The 18249-nt window shown below is 34.9% G+C and overlaps 1 protein-coding gene across 10 annotated transcripts in view; it reads right to left on the bottom strand.

Moving 5' to 3' along the window:
- Positions 1–18249, bottom strand: part of ATP11B (ATPase phospholipid transporting 11B (putative)) — a 110169-nt gene that overhangs the window by 49061 nt on the left and 42859 nt on the right. For all 10 annotated transcript variants that reach the window (XM_043873574.1, XM_043873575.1, XM_043873577.1 and 7 more), the window contains 9 exons: positions 17770–17851; positions 10240–10390; positions 9201–9398; positions 7166–7408; positions 6389–6564; positions 5094–5162; positions 3697–3770; positions 3509–3612; positions 67–248 (listed from right to left, as the gene is read on the bottom strand). In XM_043873574.1, the coding sequence (XP_043729509.1) occupies positions 67–248; positions 3509–3612; positions 3697–3770; positions 5094–5162; positions 6389–6564; positions 7166–7408; positions 9201–9398; positions 10240–10390; positions 17770–17851 (1279 nt within the window). The remainder of the gene's footprint in view (positions 1–66; positions 249–3508; positions 3613–3696; positions 3771–5093; positions 5163–6388; positions 6565–7165; positions 7409–9200; positions 9399–10239; positions 10391–17769; positions 17852–18249) is intronic.

Here is an 18249-nt window from a genome sequence, read left to right as displayed (position 1 = left end):
TTAGAAATACTTGGTTAAAAAAATTCTTATGAGAAAAATGACATTGGCTATTTATCTGATACTTACTTGTCTTCTACTGCTGTAGCTCCCAGTAATATCAGGTCTTTCTCTATGAACTGGAAGACACCTGCCAATTTCTCTTCCCGTTGCTGCAAGGCGGTCCTGGCTTCAAATAAACGTCTATTTATTTCCTCATACTCTTTAGATGTAAACTGCCTATAGGCCATACACAGAGTTCTTAGCCCTTTCTAAAAGAGAAAAATTAAAGACAAAATTGAATGAAAATAACTAATGGGGAATCAAAGTCACTGAAATAAACTGAGGATACCATTACCAAAAATCAACTATCAATAATTTAAAAATTATCACCATCTAGTGATAGGAAACTGTTATAAAACCATAGTCACCTGAATTGTGGGATACATATTATCATTGCTCTTTCAATTTCTGATGGGTTCTTAAAAAGTTGCTCATAATAATTAAGGTCACTGTATTGTAGAACATTACAGACCCTAGACAAGATCATAAACATGATCTATCTATAATTTTAAAACTGTTTCTACCAGGAAAGGATAAAAGTTCTACAAAGGTACCTTCAGGCCAATCAAAAGAGGCAGCACTAGGTTCTACTCTCTTGTTTTAACCACTATAAATTCACTTTTATCTACTTAAAAAAATTTTTTTAAGCAAAGGGGACTATAATTTCCTGAGGCTTCATGGTATGACAAATTCACAATTTAAATAAAGAAGACTGTAAGGTGGTCATTATCAATCAACCAATACTTTTCTAAAGCCATCGAATGAATGATTTTTAATTGTATCATTATATCTTCACCGGTGATTTGGAATTACACAAAACTTAGGAATACATGTTTGATTATCTGATTGTACCAAGGGTCAATTTTTCTTATGGTGTTAATATTTGAAAGTTGGTATCTAACTCTGAAAACTTATAAAAGTTCTTTTTCTTACATTTTCCTCACAAAAACCCAAAATAAAGATTCTAATAAAAGGACTCAGAAAGGAAAGGCTTTAAAATACTATATGACACTACTTAGTAGATTTCTAAATATTGGCTTTCCTTGATTTACATATGACCTACCTTTATAAACACCTCTTCTTAAAAAAGCCAAGAGACTATGAGAGTTATAAATAAATGAAATGAATTCATTCCACAAGTATTTATTGAGTCCCAGCTTAGTGAAAGCATTGTTCTAGATATTAAAATGACAGAAAAGTAGAATATCTTTGTTCTTACAGATGTTACAGTGTGGTAGATGAACTAGACCATAAACAATTAGAAAATAAGTAAAGGGAGAAAAGAAACTAAGGAGGCAGAATGATAGAGATAAGTATGAAGCAAATATTTACAGAAATGCAGAAATGAGAGATCATGATGCTCTAACACTGAGACAGAACTGCTTAATAAGTTTCCTCTTCACATGAATCGTGGCACTGTATTTTGTAAGATACTCCTACATTCTTTTATTAAGAGGGACATAAGTCACATACCATAATTCACTTTAAAGAGTACAATTAGGTGGTCCTTAGTGTACTCATGAAGTCATGCAATCATTACGACTATCTGATTCCAGAACATTTTCATCACCTTCAAAAGGAATTCCATACTCATTAGCAGACACTTCCCTTTTACCCCTTCCTCCAGCTCCTGGCAACCACTAATCTGATTTCTGGCTCTATGAACTGGCTTCTTCTGGATATTTCATATAAACAGAATATGTGGCCTTTTGTGACTAGCTTCTTTCCTTAACAAGGAACACCATTCCTTTTAAGGGCCAATTAATATTCCATTATACAGATAGGACACTGTTTAATCCATTCAAAGTTGACAGACATTTGCGTTTTTCCATTTTTTAAGCTATTAGGAATAGTTCAGTTCAGTTCAGTCAGTCACTCAGTCGTGTCCGACTCTTTGCGACCCCATGAACCGCAGCACGCACAGCCTCCCTGTCCATCACAAACTCCCCAAGTCTACCCAAACCCATGTCCATTGAGTCGGTGATGCCATCCAGCCATCACATCCTCTGTCGTCCCCTTCTCCTCCTGCCCCCAATCCCTCCCAGCATTAGGGTCTTTTCCAATGAGTCAACTCTTCACATCAGGTGGCCAAAGTATTGGGAGTTTCAGCTTCAATATCAGTCCTTCCAATGAACACCCAGGACTCATCTCCTTTAGGATGGACTGGTTGGATCTCCTTGCAGTCCAAGGGACTCTCAAGAGTCTTCTCCAACACCACAGTTCAAAAGCATCAATTCTTCGGCGCTCAGCTTTCTTTATAGTCCAACTCTCACATCCATACATGACTACTGGAAAAACCATAGCCTCGACTAGATGGACCTTTGTTGGAAAAGTAATGTCTCTGCTTTTAAATATGCTATCCAGGTTGGTCATAACTTTCCTTCCAAGGAGTAAGCATCTTTTAATTTCATGGCTGCAATCACCATCTGCAGTGATTTTGGACCCCAGAAAAATAAAGTCTGACACTGTTTCCACTGTTTCCCCATCTATTTGCCATGAAGTGATGGGACCAGATGCCATGATCTTAGTTTTCTGAATGTTGAGCTTTAAGTCAACTTTTTCACTCTCCTCCTTCACTTCCATCAAGAGGCTTTTTAGTTCCTCTTCACTTTCTGCCATAAGGGTGGTGTCGTCTGCATAGCTTGTGCTTCTTCCAGCCTGGCGTTTCTCATGATGTACTCTGCATATAAGTTAAATAAGCAGGGTGACAATATACAGCCTTGACGTACTCCTTTTCCTATTTGGAACCAGTGTGTTGTTCCATGTCCAGTTCTAACTGTTGCTTCCTGACCTGCATACAGGTTTCTCAAGAGACAGGTCAGATGGTCTGGTATTCCCATCTCTTTAAGAGTTTTCCACAGTTTATTGTGATCCACACAGTCAAAGGCTTTGGCATAGTCAATAAGCTGCTACAAATATTTGTGTCCAAGTTTTTGTTAGATGTATATTTTCAATTCTATTGGATGTATACCTTGACTCATATAGTAACTCTATATTATTCTATATTGTACGAGGAATTGTAAAACTGTTTCCTAAGTTGGCCATATCATTTATATTTCCACAGCATGTATGAGGGTTTCAGGTTTACACATTCTTGAGATTTTTTTGTATAATCCCCTCCTTTTTTTGGCTGTGCCGTGTGGGATCTTAATTCCCTGACCAGGAATAAAAACCTGTGCCCCCTGCAGTGGAAGCAAGAGTCTTAACCACTAGACCACTAAGGAAATCCCTCCTTTTATAACACAGCAATTTGAGGGGTCCTTAAAGCCATAAGTACTCTGGCTGTAATAGGTTCAAACAGAAGATACATGTTTGCAGGTTAAAAGGTCAGTATTTAACCAAAGAATGAGGAACCAACACATAATGTAACAGAACTACAGAATTACTGTAATTTTTGATAAAATACTAATGCAAATATCTTTCACATATATTTTTAATGGTTTTTAAAATAAGAGAAATTTGCACTTACCAAAGCAAATTCATCTACATGAATTCTGGTCTTTTCTATTTCTCCACCTATACATGCAGGGAGAACTGATGATTCAGCGCCTTTAACAAATAAAAGCTTCTCACCTGAAAAGAAAAATGAACATTTAAAAAACTGTATTAGATACAATATTAAATAAGTACAAATTCATTAAAGTTTAGATTTGTTACCTGAAGGTGCCTGAACTATTACACTCATTCTTCTACGATCTGGATCAAATTCCAAAATATGAAGCAGCTTGTATCTAAGCAAAAAAAAAATAAGAAAGACAAAATCTTTACTTTTTGAATAATATTAAGTGACTATTTGGAAAGAACCCCCATAAGAGATAAAATGGTTAATTCAGAACAATAAATTAATCTCAACTATATTTTTCAAGATGATGGATCATGAGTCAATTAATAATACAAGATAGAAAAAGAAGGAACAGACATTTATTAAGTATTGGGTTGGACAAAAAGTTCATGCAAGTTTTGCCAAAAGATCTCATGGGAAAACCTGAATGACCATTTTGATCAGTCTAATACTTAACCAAATGCCACATACTTTACATACCTTCTATCATTTAACATCCATGAAAACCAAAGGATATAGGTCTTACCTCACTTTACAGATGCAGACTATTAAACTCAGAAAGGCATATTCATTTGCCTAAGCCAAATAAGCATATGAGTGGCAAAGAAAGGATTGGAATCCAGATCTGCCCAGCTTCATGTTTCCTCACTAAAAAGGGTGACTGATTCTAAATCCTTTTTTCTGCCCAAACACATCTGAGAAATATAAGCCCTCACATTAGTAACAGAGGCTCATTATAGCAGTGATTCTAAACCCAAGACAGGGCACATGTGTACAACTGGCCGGGGTGGGGTGGCGGGGGAGATTTCTCTAGGGAGCTGTAGAAGAATTTGGTGTGTGATGGGTCAAATGTGGAAGTTGATAATATGAGCTAGACAGGGTCCCAGATAAAAGTAGTCAAAGACTGGGCACTATTTAGTTCAGAAAAGCATAGTCTGGATGAGCAGGGCTGGAGCTGAGATGTGATCAGAACTGATAAAAATCACAAAAGATATATGAATATGGTAAGAATGGACTAATTTATCCAACAGTAGAAGTACTGGAAATGATACAACAGTTCCTTAATGTTTGAAAGATAAAAATCATAGGAAAGATAAAGAAATTTTTCTTTAGTGAGTAGAAACTTACAAAACTCATTACCCTTACATGTAAAAATAAACACATAAGTAAATTCAAGAACCATGAAGCTAAAGTATAGATGAAAGATTCAGATCATTATATTATTATTGAGATGAGATACAATGTAATACTGACATCATTCTAGAGCAGGCCTTGGTAAACTTTAAAGGTGCCAGATGGTAAATCCTTTAGTCTTTGAACATCATATATGATCTCTGTTGCATTTTTGTTTCTGAAAATGCTTTAAAAATGTAATTTAGTCTGTAGGCTATACAAAACCAAGCTGTAGGCCAGATCTGGCTTCTGGGTCATTTTACCAATACCTGTTCTATAGTATTTAATACATAGAAAATTACATATAGAAAAAAATTACCGTTCCAGTTTTCCAAGAGTTTTAACTTCCATAATTTCTCCAGAATAACCAATAAACACGATGCCAAATCTAGGAAATAAAAGAAAGAAATACAAGATATAAAGGATGAGAGGTGGACCATAAAGAAGGCACAGTGACAAAGAACTGATGCTTTCAAACTGGTGTTAGAGAAGACTCTTAAGAGTCCCCTGGACAGCAAGGAGATCAAATCAGTCAGTCCTAAAGGAAATCAACCCTAAATACTCATTCGAAGGACTAATGCTGAAGCTGAAGCTCCAATACTTCGGCTGCCTGATGCAAACAGCTACTCACTGGAAAAGGCCCTGATGCTGGGAAAGACTGAAGGCTGAAGAAGAGCGCAACAGAGTATGAGATGGTTGGATGGCATCACCGAGTCAGTGGACTTGGGCACTATGAACTTGGGCAAACTCCAGGAGATGGTGAGGGACAGGGAGGCCTGGCATGCTGCAGTCCATGGGGTTGCAAAGAGTTGGACACGACTGGGTGACTGAACAGCAACAACATTTCATATTTTACAATATAACTTGAGTAAACATTTAAAATATAAGTTTAAGATGTATTTTAAAGTATTTCCTTTGAGTATATATAGCATTATTTTTAAGAATTTAAAGGATTAGAGTAGGTACAAAACAATACACACAGAAGTATTTTTCACAACATATTTCATAGCAATCAGACAGCAGCCAGTGGTGCCTGGACCTACTACAACACTACTTCTGCTGTGACAGTAAAATTTGCCATCAGAAGACTGAAGGAATTGAAGGACCAGTAGAAGTGTCATCATTTGATAACACTGCTAGCCTATAATAAATGTGTTAATTTATGCAACAAAGTTACTTTGTCTTGTTGTTAACTTTGGGTATGGGTATTCCGCAATGGCTCAGCAGGTAAAGAATCTGCCTGCCAATGCAGGAGATGCAGGTTCGGTCTCTGGGTTGGGAAGATCCCTTGGAGGAGGAAATGGCAAACTACTCCAGTATTCTTTCCTGGGAAATCCCACAGACAGAGGAATCTGGCAGGCTACAGTCTGTAGGGTCACAAAGTCAGACAGGACTGAGCACACAGGCAGAATGCAGTAGACTTTTAAAGAGATCTCTTCAAAACACGACTTAATGCAAGCTTGACAACAAAATTAATGATATTTCACATTCTTATTTATAATATCTTTATGTGCTTTTGATTTTTGTCTGAGAATTTTAAAGTATTTTCTTGTATTTTCACACTTTTATTTGAAAGGTATTCTTCTGAAGATTTGAAAATTATACTTAAACTACCTTGCAGCAGCTTCCACAAGAGCCTTTTCATCTGGTGAAGATGCATAGTACTCCAACTGGGCGGGTGCAAAGTTGGACTGCCAGGGACCATCACCAATGCTATCAGTCTGAACACTGCTAATCTGCACAGTGTGACAGAGACTGACGGCTTTAAAGAAGAGATCATGTTCTTTATTCTGTAGAAATATAATTAATATTCACAATAAAAGTATCAATACCAAGTAACATGTAGGAAACCAGAAACAAAATTCTAAAAAATGCCAATAAATACAGTTTGTAATTTGATAAAATAAGATGTAGAACAAGAGTGCTATAATCTTGAATTGCGTAAGTAATAGCTAGCTGGCTGCTTCTGACTCCAAGGAGTTAAGACGTCATGTTTGCTTATGACCCTTCAACATCTGACTATCTTTTTAGTAGACATAACCAAATTGCAAGTAAGGGTGAAAACTATTTTGTGGCAGAATTGAGATGGAAAAGGTATTAAATCAATTTAAGCTCTGTTCCTTAATAAAGTCTTATTTACTTGAAGGCAGAAAGTGCTTTCCCTAACCTAGTCTCATTTAAACACCTAGAGAACTAAAGTAGATACATAATAAGTGACAATTTAAGCTGGCTTATGACTATAAATTCTCAGTGCTGAACCAAAGTATAAACATTTCAAATGTATATTTCTTTCCCCACTAATACTTAAAACATTTTCTTCTACAACCCACCAACTACAAAGAATTACTATTTCAAATGAGATTCTTATTTATTAATTTAAAAATTGCTTACTAGTTCAGTTCCATTTTCAGGACTGGTTCTAAAGGAGGAACTGGTTGCAAGATGAGATAAATTGTTAAGATGGGATAAACTAGTAAGATAAGATAAGTTTCCTTCTGAAGAGTCTGGTGTTGGTCCTTCGGATACTAGTCTACCATTGATTTCTTGGTATTTTGTACCATTAATTGAACATTCCCGAAACTGCATCTCATTTTCTGTCAGTGTACCAGTTTTATCTGTAAACACATACTCCACCTAGAGAGAGAAAAGAAAACAAACTTTTCTGTTCAGGGTCTTATATTGGACAAAACAAACAAACAAACAACAAGCTGCCCTCTGTCTCCTGATGTTGTTTACCAATTAACACTGATATACTGATGTTGAGACTACAAATAATTAATGATGCCACAGAGACAGGATAACACAAAACATTTAAAATCTATATACTTTTCTAAGTCTGTGGCATCTTTAGGGTCACGTTTATCTATAGAGGTGACTGATAGTTTTTGTTGAACAAACAACAGAAATAGTTCCCTGGTCAGGGAACTATATTTCACATGCTTCAACTGAAAGATCTTATCTTGCATGCCCCCACATGCTAAAACCAAGACCCATCAGCCAAATAAATAAATTCAAAAAACAAACAAAAACCAGCTGCAATACTTCTGATGGCCACTTCTAAAAGTATACTTTTAGGTCTTTTTCAAGATAAAGTGCCCTATTTATTGTACTACTTATTTATTGTATCCACCATGTTTATTGTATTTCTTAATAATTTAGCAAGTACTGTTGTCATTAGGTTCCTCTCTTTTCATTTTAAATGTATTACTGACAAAGTTTTTGTTATACCCCAATCCCATTTTCCCATAAACCCTGTGGTTTTTACTAAGTAATTTTGCACAGCACAATGATTTTTAGGAATGGATATGTCACATTACAGTAGAACTGATGAACTAAGATCCTGCAAACCACAGGGCAGGGCCAAACAAACACACTGTTCTGATATACTATAATATCAGAAATTTAAAATATTATAATAAACCAAAAGATAGGTGGAAAGATAGAAGTGCATGACTTCTCCCAGAAAGCATATTATAAAAACACAGAAATGAAAATTCAAAGTCAAAGAGAATTAGGAAATCAGGATAAATGGTCTGACACCCAAATTAAAAAATTTCAGAAATAAAATTCCACAAAACAGAAAAAACTTGTTACCAAAGAAATAAGGAAAATTCCTAGAAGCGAAGGACATGTTTCTAGATTAAGAGGACTCAGAGTTCTTTGCCCAAAGGAGTAAAAAAAAGACACCAAGGTGTATCATCATAAAATTTCAGATTCATTGCACAAAGAGAAGATTGTAAACAGGGTGACAGCTGAGAAGCTGGCCCAGAAAGAAGTCCAAATTAAAGCAGAAAAATGAAAGGTTTCAAAAGAGAAAGCGAGCAACAGAATAAAAAAGAGAAAGGAAATCCTAGATTACCTGCTGTGTTTGAATATGTGGAGAGGTGGTTCATACACTTGTCAGATTTGTTTGTGGTAAATGAAAATTAAGTGAATGGAAAAACAGAACAATTAAGTGTAACAAAACCAAAATACATAAGAAAAATGTAAATATAGTACTACACAGCACACAGAGAGAACTAGGAGTTAATAAACAATAACAAAACAGTTCTTATAATGTCAATAAGTGAATATTTATTAAATCCCAAATTGTGATTTAACAATATTGGGGAGCTATGGAGAGGCAAAGTGGGTATATGTCTGGGTATGTGTGTAGAAGGAATAGTGTAAGGGTTATATCTTTGTATTTCATAGTAAATAATGTCTCAATTTTAAAAATCCAGAAAGAATACCATATAAAAATACAGTGCTAAATAATGAAGAACAGCTTAAGATTTCAAAATGGGAAACAAGAAATAAGTTGTGGAGCAAAGAAAGTGGGGCTGTTTTTTAGCATAAGTTTTGTAATACTTAGTTTTATTAGTCTTTGTACATTTATTGTTTTGATAAAAATAACAAATTAAAAAAACAAAAGGATCATTTTTACCTGTCCAAGTTCTTCATTCAGATCAGAAGTATTGACTTGAGCTTTCTCATCTGATTCTTCATGATAGAGATCAAGATCCCAGCCAATAAAAAATGATCCAAGAAATTTTTGCAGTTCCACTGTCACGTATAATGAAATTGGAATGATGAAATTGTAGAGGACCAAAAAAGCAAGGAAGTCTGAAATGAATTTCAGAATCTGTGGGAAAAAAATGATTTTTGGTAAGAAAAAATATGAGAATTTCTTTATCATCACTGAAGAAAATAATCAGTTAAGCATTTAAATAGACTATCAACTATATTCTGAAACAGAATAGCCTCATGAGTTGAAATTCATTTATCGAATTGTCCTTTCAACACATTTACTGCTCTTTAGAATCTTAAACAAAGAGAAAGAAAAAAAGGTTAAAAACAAATTACTTAATTTGTTACTTTTTGTGCCTGTGCGCAAGCCTGTGCCCAGCTGCTCAGGCAGGTCTGACTCTTTGCAACACCATGGACTGTAGCCGGCCAAGCTCTTCTGTCCATGTAATTTTCTAGACAAGAATCGGTTGCCATTTTCTACTTCAGGGGATCTTCCTGACCCAAGGATTGAACCTGCGTATCCTCCATCACAGGTGGAGATTCTTAACTGCTGAGCCACCAGGGAAGCCCAGTGAATTACTCTGATAGAAATGAAAATTAATTAATTTACTCTTTAGTTAATCTATAAAATACAGTAAATGTAATAAAAATTTCAATATCTAGTACTGAAATGGAATGCCAATACAGATAATCTAAATTTTCGTGATCTTCTTTAACCATTCTAGTTATGCCATAGGGAATGTAATTGCTTATGTCCTAAAATGTAAAAAGCGTACCAGTACAAACATGTTGGCTACTCTTCACATGCAATATCCTTTTGATATCCTTCAACAATAATACTTTTAGGGGATGACAGTGGTAACTCCTATCAGAAGACACTACAAAACATTAAAAGATACAAAATTTCCAAAGAATAAAATTTTCTTTATAACAGAGTCAAAAGCACCATAAAATACCTTACTACTATTTCTTTGATGTTCTGTTTTTTGGTTATACCAAGGTTCATCCCATTTCTCTTCAGCTTGCCATGTATATTTCAAGATAGTACTGATGATGGCTTCAGAAATAAGGATTATTAGATAAATTATCAAAAATGTATTCATTGACCTGAAATGAAAAAAAGAGAATATAAAATGCATCAATAACACGTTACTATACTCATTTGTTTGGAAATTATTATTGGTATTAAATAAGACATTAAATATATAAGATATTATGATAGCTATCTAAATGACACAATTCATGACCACTCAATTGAATCTATTTACTAGAAATAAAAGAACAGATACATATGATTACAACCATATTTACTATAGTTAAGCTACTGTTCAAAATGCTTATAGTAAATGACAGTTTTGGCCAGTTATTTTGCTGGAAACAATGATCAAAAGATTTTCTACATTTTCAGGACCTATCTTACTTTATGTGCAAACATAACTAATATTTGTATAGCATTGATATTTTATAAAACTTTTGTCACATCCACTAACTTGCCTTATGTTAAACAAAAAGCAAGCTTGTCTAATGTTTATAAAAACCTGTGAGGAAGAGATTGCATCCTTTTTAAAGATGGTGACCAAAACTCAAAAATCATTCTATAGATTTCCCCAAATCATACAAGTCATGAATTGACTTTAAAACCCTCTTCTTTTCACTGGGCAAGCTTCATACTGTATCTCTAAAGTCCTTCATCAATGTTCTGTTCTTTTCAGCACATGGATTTTATATGGATTTTGTTAGGTGTCCACCTAGGTACTTCTTTGGGGGTGGTAACTGCAAATGGCATAATTTAAATTTCAGTTTCTGTCATTGGTGTTTCTTTTTCAATGTCATTATTTAGTGCTGTGACAGTTAATTTTTTGTGTTGACTTGACCAGGCTAACAAGAGAGCTTGTAAAACATTGTTTCTGGATGTGTTTGTGAGGGTGTCTCTGGAAGAGATAGTTGGTTCAGTAGACTTAGTAAAGACATATGCCCTCACCAATATAGGCAGTTAGTCGCTCAGTCATGTCTGACTTTTTGCAAGCCCATGGACTGTAGTCTGCCAGGCTCCTCTGCCCATGGAATTCTCAAGGCAAAAATACTGGAGTGGGTAATCATTCCTTTCTCCAGGGTATCTTCCTGACCTAGTGATTGAACCTGGGTCTCCTGCACTGCAGGCAGACTCTTCACTGTCTGAGTCATCAGGGAAGCCCCAATATACGCAAGCATCATCCAATTCATTGAGGGCTCAAATGGAACAACAACAAAAAAAGGTGAAGGAAGGACAAATTCTGTCTCTTCTTGATTTGGGACATCAGAGCTGCTGGTTCTTAGGACTTTGGATTTGGGCTGAATTATACCGCCGAGTTTCCTGGGTCTCTATCTTGCATTTGGCCGACTGAGACGTCATGGGCTCCACAACCACGTGAGCCAATTCCTGTAATAAATCTCCCCTTATATGTAACTGAGGTATAGTCTACTGGCTTAGTTTCTCTAGAGAATCCTAATACAAGTACTATAAATTTCTTTCTCAGCACTGCCATAGCTACATTCTACAAAATATGATTGTTGTATTTTCATTAATTTCTAGGTATTTAAAAATTTTTTCTTTGAAATTTCCTATTTGACCCACAGATTACTTAGAAGAGCTCCAGCTGCTCCATATCTTTGCCAATAATTGGAACGTTCACTTGTTTCCATCTTCACCATTTCAATACATGTCTTGATATCTGTCGTTCTACTTCGTATCTCTTATGACTAATGATACACACTTTTTCATGTGCCTATTGGCCACATGTATATTCTCCTTTGTGAAATATCTGTTCACATCTTTCCTATTTTTTCACTGGGCTGTTTTTATTATAAATATGTAGGAGCTTTTAATATATCATTATATATTTTGAATACAAGTTCTTTGTAAGATAGATCTTGTGAATATCTTCTCCCAGTTTGTGGCTTATTTGTTCATTTCCTTAGTTGTGTAGTCTGATGACAAGTTTTTAACTTTGAGGAAGTCCAGTTTATCAATTTTTCCTTTTATTTATGCTATCTGTGTCCTAAAAAATATTTAGTTATCTCCAGGTTGTGAAGATATCTTCCTAAGTTTTCTTCTAAAAGTTTCATAGTTTTAGCTTTTATGTTTAGGTCTATGATCCATCCTAAAAATTTTTTTGGTGTACAGTGTAAGGCAGGAGTTGAAGTTTATTATTTTTTTTTCCCACTTGAATATCCAATTGTTGTTACATCATTTGTTGAAAAGACTTTTTCCTCACTGAATTCACTTAATGCTTTGGCTGAAAATCTATTGACTATTTCTCAACTCTCTATATTTTAACCTACTGAAGTATCTTTTTATGCTAAAATCATACAAAACTTACTGTAGCTTTATACTGTCTTGAAATGAGGCAATGTAAATCTTCCAGCTTTTTTTTCTTAAGAAAGATTGTTTCCATTATGCATTTGCCTATGTATTTTGGCTACTGCATTTCAATATTCAGATCAGAATCACCTTGCCAATTACTACAAAAAAAAACTTGCTAGGATTTTAACTAGGAATGAAAGAATTTACATATCAACTAACAGCTTAACAGTATTGAGCCTGTCAATCTACTATGATTTCTCCATTTATTTAAGACTTTAACATCTCTCATGTTTCATAGTTTTCATTATAGAGATCTTGCACAAGTTCTTAAAAATTTATTTCTAAATATGTTTTCTTGACACTAATGTAAAATGTAACTATTTTCTTAAAAATTTCATTTTCCTACTATTTCCTAATATTCCAAGACCTTGGTAGTATCACTTACTAGTTCCAGAAGTTTTTTGTTGAGTCTTTACAACTCTCTACGTGACCAGTCATGTGTCTTCTGATGGGGAGAATTTTACTCCTCACTTTCGAATGTTTATGCCTTTTATGTTTTTGTGTTGTTGCACTGAATAGGGATCTAGGATAATGCTGAAAGAAAGTAGTGAGACTGGATCTTCTGGGTACGAGCCCTTTACAAGACATGAGCTTTGCAAATATTTTCTCCTAGTTAATGGCTTGTCTTTTCATTTTCTTAACATTATACTTTCATGAAGTTTATCAATTTTGAGTTTTGCTTTGGGTTCCTTTTTTGTACGTTTCCTTATCTAAGAAATATTTTCTTAATCCAAGGTCACAAATATTTTCCCCCATGTTTTATAGATTTAGCTATTATGCTTAGGTCTTACATTTTGAAACAGATAAGGGTCAAAGTTTGGTTTTTGGCGTATTAATGTCAATTGTTCCAGCACTGTGCTGAAAAGACTATGCTTTTGTGTGGAGATTTTTAAAAATAATTCTCTTTGATACATAGAGTTATTTAGACTTTGTTTCACCTGTGACAATCTTTGAAAGTTATGTTTTCAAAGAATTTGTTCATTTCATCTAAGCTGGAAAAATCTAGAGACAGAAAGGTTAATTTCTTTATCTGTGGATCAAGTGACCATGTACGTAGGATCTGCAGTGATATCCTCTCATTCATCCCTGCTCTTTGTAATTTTTAAGCTTTCTCTCTTCTACCGCTTCTTTTTCCCTTTGATCCCTTATCTAGGTATGCTGCTGCTGCTAAGTCGCTTCAGTCCTGTCCGATCTAGGTACAGATTTACCCATTTTAATATTTGCAAAGAAGCAACTTTTGGCTCTTAATTTTGTCTATGGCTTGTTTTTTATTCTATTGTTTAAAGCCTGCATTTTAAATATTTCTTCTCTTTATTCTCAGATTGGGTTTAATTGTTTCTTTTTATCCAGTTTAAGGTGGAAATTTAGAAGACTAATTTTAAGCCTTTCTTCTCTCCATCAACATTTAAAGCAAAAAAATTCTCTTTAACCTAGGTTTTGCCTGAGTCTGCAGATTTAATATGCTGGATTTAAAATTATCATTCTGTTCTCTTCCTGCAATTTAGAAATTATCAGTTATTATTTTTTCAAAGATTTTTATTCTTCCCCTTTGGCTCTTTTTTTTTTCAGGGGCAGGGACACATTTAAATTTATGCTAGATAGCTTAATATTGTTCCACATGATTCTGAAACTCTGTTTTTCTTCAATCTTCTTTCTCTGTTCTTCAGACTGATGTCTATTGCTCTTTCAAGTTCACTGACAACTTCTGCTTCCCTTAATCTGGTATTGAGTCCATCTCATGACATTTATATTACAATAATCATGTTTTCCAATTCAAGAATTTTCACTGCATTCTTTTATAGTTTCCATTTAATCTGCTGAGATTTCACATATGTTCTTTCACACCTTCCTTTAGGCTCCTGAACATATTTATAAAATCTGCTACCAAGTTCTTGTCTACTAATTACAAGGTCTAAATCACTACATAGTTTCTATTGAGTTCTCTGAGTATGAGTTACATTTCCTTCACATGTCTGCTTTTGTTTTTTTACCAGAACAAAAAACAGGGGAACTTTAACCTTGCTTTACATAACTCCTTTTTAAAGTAAAACACAATACATAAAAACCATAAAGAAAATTACTGATAATTTCAACTAAATAAAAATTTTATATGATAACCATATTACAAACTAAGTACAAATAGTAAAATGAAAAGGTATTTAATTACAATATATTAGTTATGGTACTTATTTACATTTTTTATTAATACAAGATTTTTCAAAACTTTTAGTTTTTTATTGAGGTATATAGACAATTAACAATGTTTTGACACTTTTAGGAGTACAGTGAAGGGACTCAGCCATATATACACATGTATTCATTCTCCCCCTAACTCCTTCCTCATCCAGGCTGCCACATAACATTGAACATAGTTCCACGTGCTATACAGTAGGTCCTTATTCATATCTGCTTATTTTTGACTACATATTGGATTTTATAAATAATACATTATAGAGACTGTATTCTTTTATGTTTCCTCAGATGAGTGCTGCTTTTTATTTCAGCAGGGAGTTAACTTGACTAGCTTCAAACATCAAATTCTGTTTTCGACTGCTGTTCAAACAGCAAAATTATCTGTTTGGTTCTTTCAGCTTCTTGGTACTGACTTTTTGCCAAGCCCACTGGAGTCTCCCCTGTACATGAATAGTTCTAACAGTCAGTCAAGGCTTTGGGCAGAATTTATGTGCCTGTTTTGGAGTTCATTCCCCTAAATGATTTTTCCCTTTTTAGCTGCTCCTTCAGCTTTGAACTTCGTCCTTTAACATCTACACACTATACAGCTCAGGCTCTCTCACAGCCTGTGCAGCAGCACAGTAAGTAAAAAGGGCCCTCAGGTAAGAAGATGCACTCCCCCTTTTTGCTGCTGTCATTTTTCAGGAGTAGACTCCTTGCCAGTTTATGTTTTTGATCACTTTCCAATGCTTTCAAATACTTGTTTATTAATATTCTGCCCAGATTTTATAATTGTTATCTGCAGGAGGTTTAGTCTGCTCAAGGAGTTCCATTATTATTCAACAGTATTTATTTTAAAATCATAATTTTAGCACCTGCAATATGCCAAACATTGTGCAAAATGCTACATGTATGCAGAAATGTTAGAAACCATCCATTCCTCTTTGACATTGATCTTAATATTTGGAGGGGTGGTTTCCTGGTGGTCCAATAGTTAGGACTCTGAGCTTTCAGTGCTGTGAGCCCAGGTTCGATCCCTGGTTAGAGAACTAATATTCCACATGCTGTATGGCATGGCCAAAATATATATATATTTGCCATCTCCTCAGGCACAAAAGCAAGAAGGGACTATATCAAACTAAAAAGCTTTTGTACAGTGAAGAAAACTATCAATAAAATGAAAAAGCAGCCTACTGAATTAGAGAAAACTTTACAAATAATTTATCTGACAAGAGGTTAATATCCAAAATATATAAAAATTCACATAGCCTAACATCAAAAAAACAATCAGATTAAAAAACTGGCAAAAGATCTAATTGGATACTTTTCCAAATCATCAGGGAAATGCAAATCAAAACCATGAGATACCACCTCATATCTGTCTGAATGGCTATCATCAAAAATACAACGAATGACAAGTGTTGGTGAGGATGTGGAGAAAAGGGAACTCTAATACACCAATTAGGAAAACAGTGACAGACTTAATTTTTGGGGGCTCCAAAATCACTGCAGATGGTGACTGCAGCCATGAAATTAAAAGACCTTGCTCCTTAGAAGAAAAGCTATGACCAACCTAGACAGCACAATAAAAAATAGAGACATTACTTTGCCAACAAAGGTCCGTCTAGTCAAAGCTATGGTTTTTCCAGTAGTCATGTATGGATATAAAAGTTGGACGATAAAAAAAGCTGAGTGCTGAGGAATTGATGCTTTTGAACTGTGGTGTTGGAGAAGACTCTTGAGAGTCCCCTGGATTGCAAGGAGATCCAACCAGTCCATCCTAAAGGAAATCAGTCCAGAATATTTATTGCAAGGACCGATGCTAAAACTCCAATACTTTGGCCACCTCATGCCAAGAATTGACTCACTGGCAAAGACCCTGATGCTGGGAAGACTGAAGACAGGAGGAGAAGGGGATGACAGAGGATGAGATGGTTGGATGGCATCACTGACTTGATGGACATGAATTTGAGTAAGCTCCAGGAGTTGGTGATGGACAGGAAAGCCTGGAGTGCTGCAGTCCATGGGGTCACAGAGAGTCAGACAGGACTGAGTGACTGAACTGAACTGAATACACCAATGGTGAGACTGTAAACTGGCACATCCACTGTGGAAAACAATATGGAGGTTCCTCAAAAAAGGTAAAAACAGAACTGCCACATGGTCCAGCAACTTCACTTCTGTGTATTTACCCAAAGAAAACAAAAACACTAGTTTGAAAAGATATATGCACCCAAGGTTCACTGTAGCATTATCTACAATAGCCAAGATATGGAAGCAACCTCAGTGTCCACCAATAGATGAATGGATAAAAAAGATGTGGTATATATACACACAGTAGAATATTACTCAGCCATAAAAAATGAAATATTGCCATCAGTGACATGGATGAATCTAAAGGGTATTATGCTAAGTCAGACAGAGAAAGGCAAACACCATATGATCTTACTTATATGTGGAATCTAAAAAAAACAAAATGAAAACAGACTCATAGATTAAACAGGTGGCTGCTTGATGGGGTTGGGGTAATGGGTAAAATGGTGAAAGGGTTTAAGGGGTACAAACCTTTGGTTATAAAATAAATGACACGAGGATGTAATATCTGTATAAGGGATATGGTCAATAATACTGCAATAACTTTGTATAGGGACAGATGATTACTAGTCTCACTGTATCATTTCACAATTGATACAAATGTCAAATCACCACATACTACACCTGAAACTAATATTATTCATCAACTATATGTCAATAAATCAGAATTAAATAAAAATGAGAAACTCTCCCTATCCTCAAGGATACCAACTTTTGTTGACTTGAAACATACATTTATACCACATATTTTATATATATATATAATAATATCCATATCAACAGTCATATTTACGTGTAAATAAAATAGTTTTCTTACTTTTCTACTGCAGATCGTTTCTGCGATTTGCTCTTGTAATTTAATGCCATCTTAGTTTCCATTCCGGTATAAACAGCAACACCTGAAAAACAAAACAGTCTTAAACTAATCCTCCACCATGTTTCACAAAAGGAATGTACTCACTAGCATGAAAGCAACTAAGAAAATGTATCAACTGACAGTTGTTAGAATTCGGCTTTCCTTTAAGTCCCAGAGGTTTTTGGGAAACTCCAGTCATTCAGCCTGCTGACTGAGAAAGGCATATAGATTCTGTTCCTGAATTATAACTGAGATATTTGAATGAAAGCGGTATTACTTGAGTTGGAACTGATAGGGCAAAGAATTTGGAAAGATAAAGATGGCAGAAAATGCCATTACAGATATAGCAAATAGTACATTAAGTACAGGGCAAAGACAGAAATGGAAAAGCACTTTCTATTAGGTTGCAACAATGGATTGGGGTCAGTTTGAAAGGCCTTG

Source organism: Cervus elaphus, chromosome 19, assembly GCF_910594005.1.
Source record: "Cervus elaphus chromosome 19, mCerEla1.1, whole genome shotgun sequence".
Classification (NCBI taxonomy): domain Eukaryota; kingdom Metazoa; phylum Chordata; class Mammalia; order Artiodactyla; family Cervidae; genus Cervus; species Cervus elaphus.
Note: the sequence above shows the minus strand (reverse complement) of the source record. Positions and strands in the feature narration are given on the sequence as shown.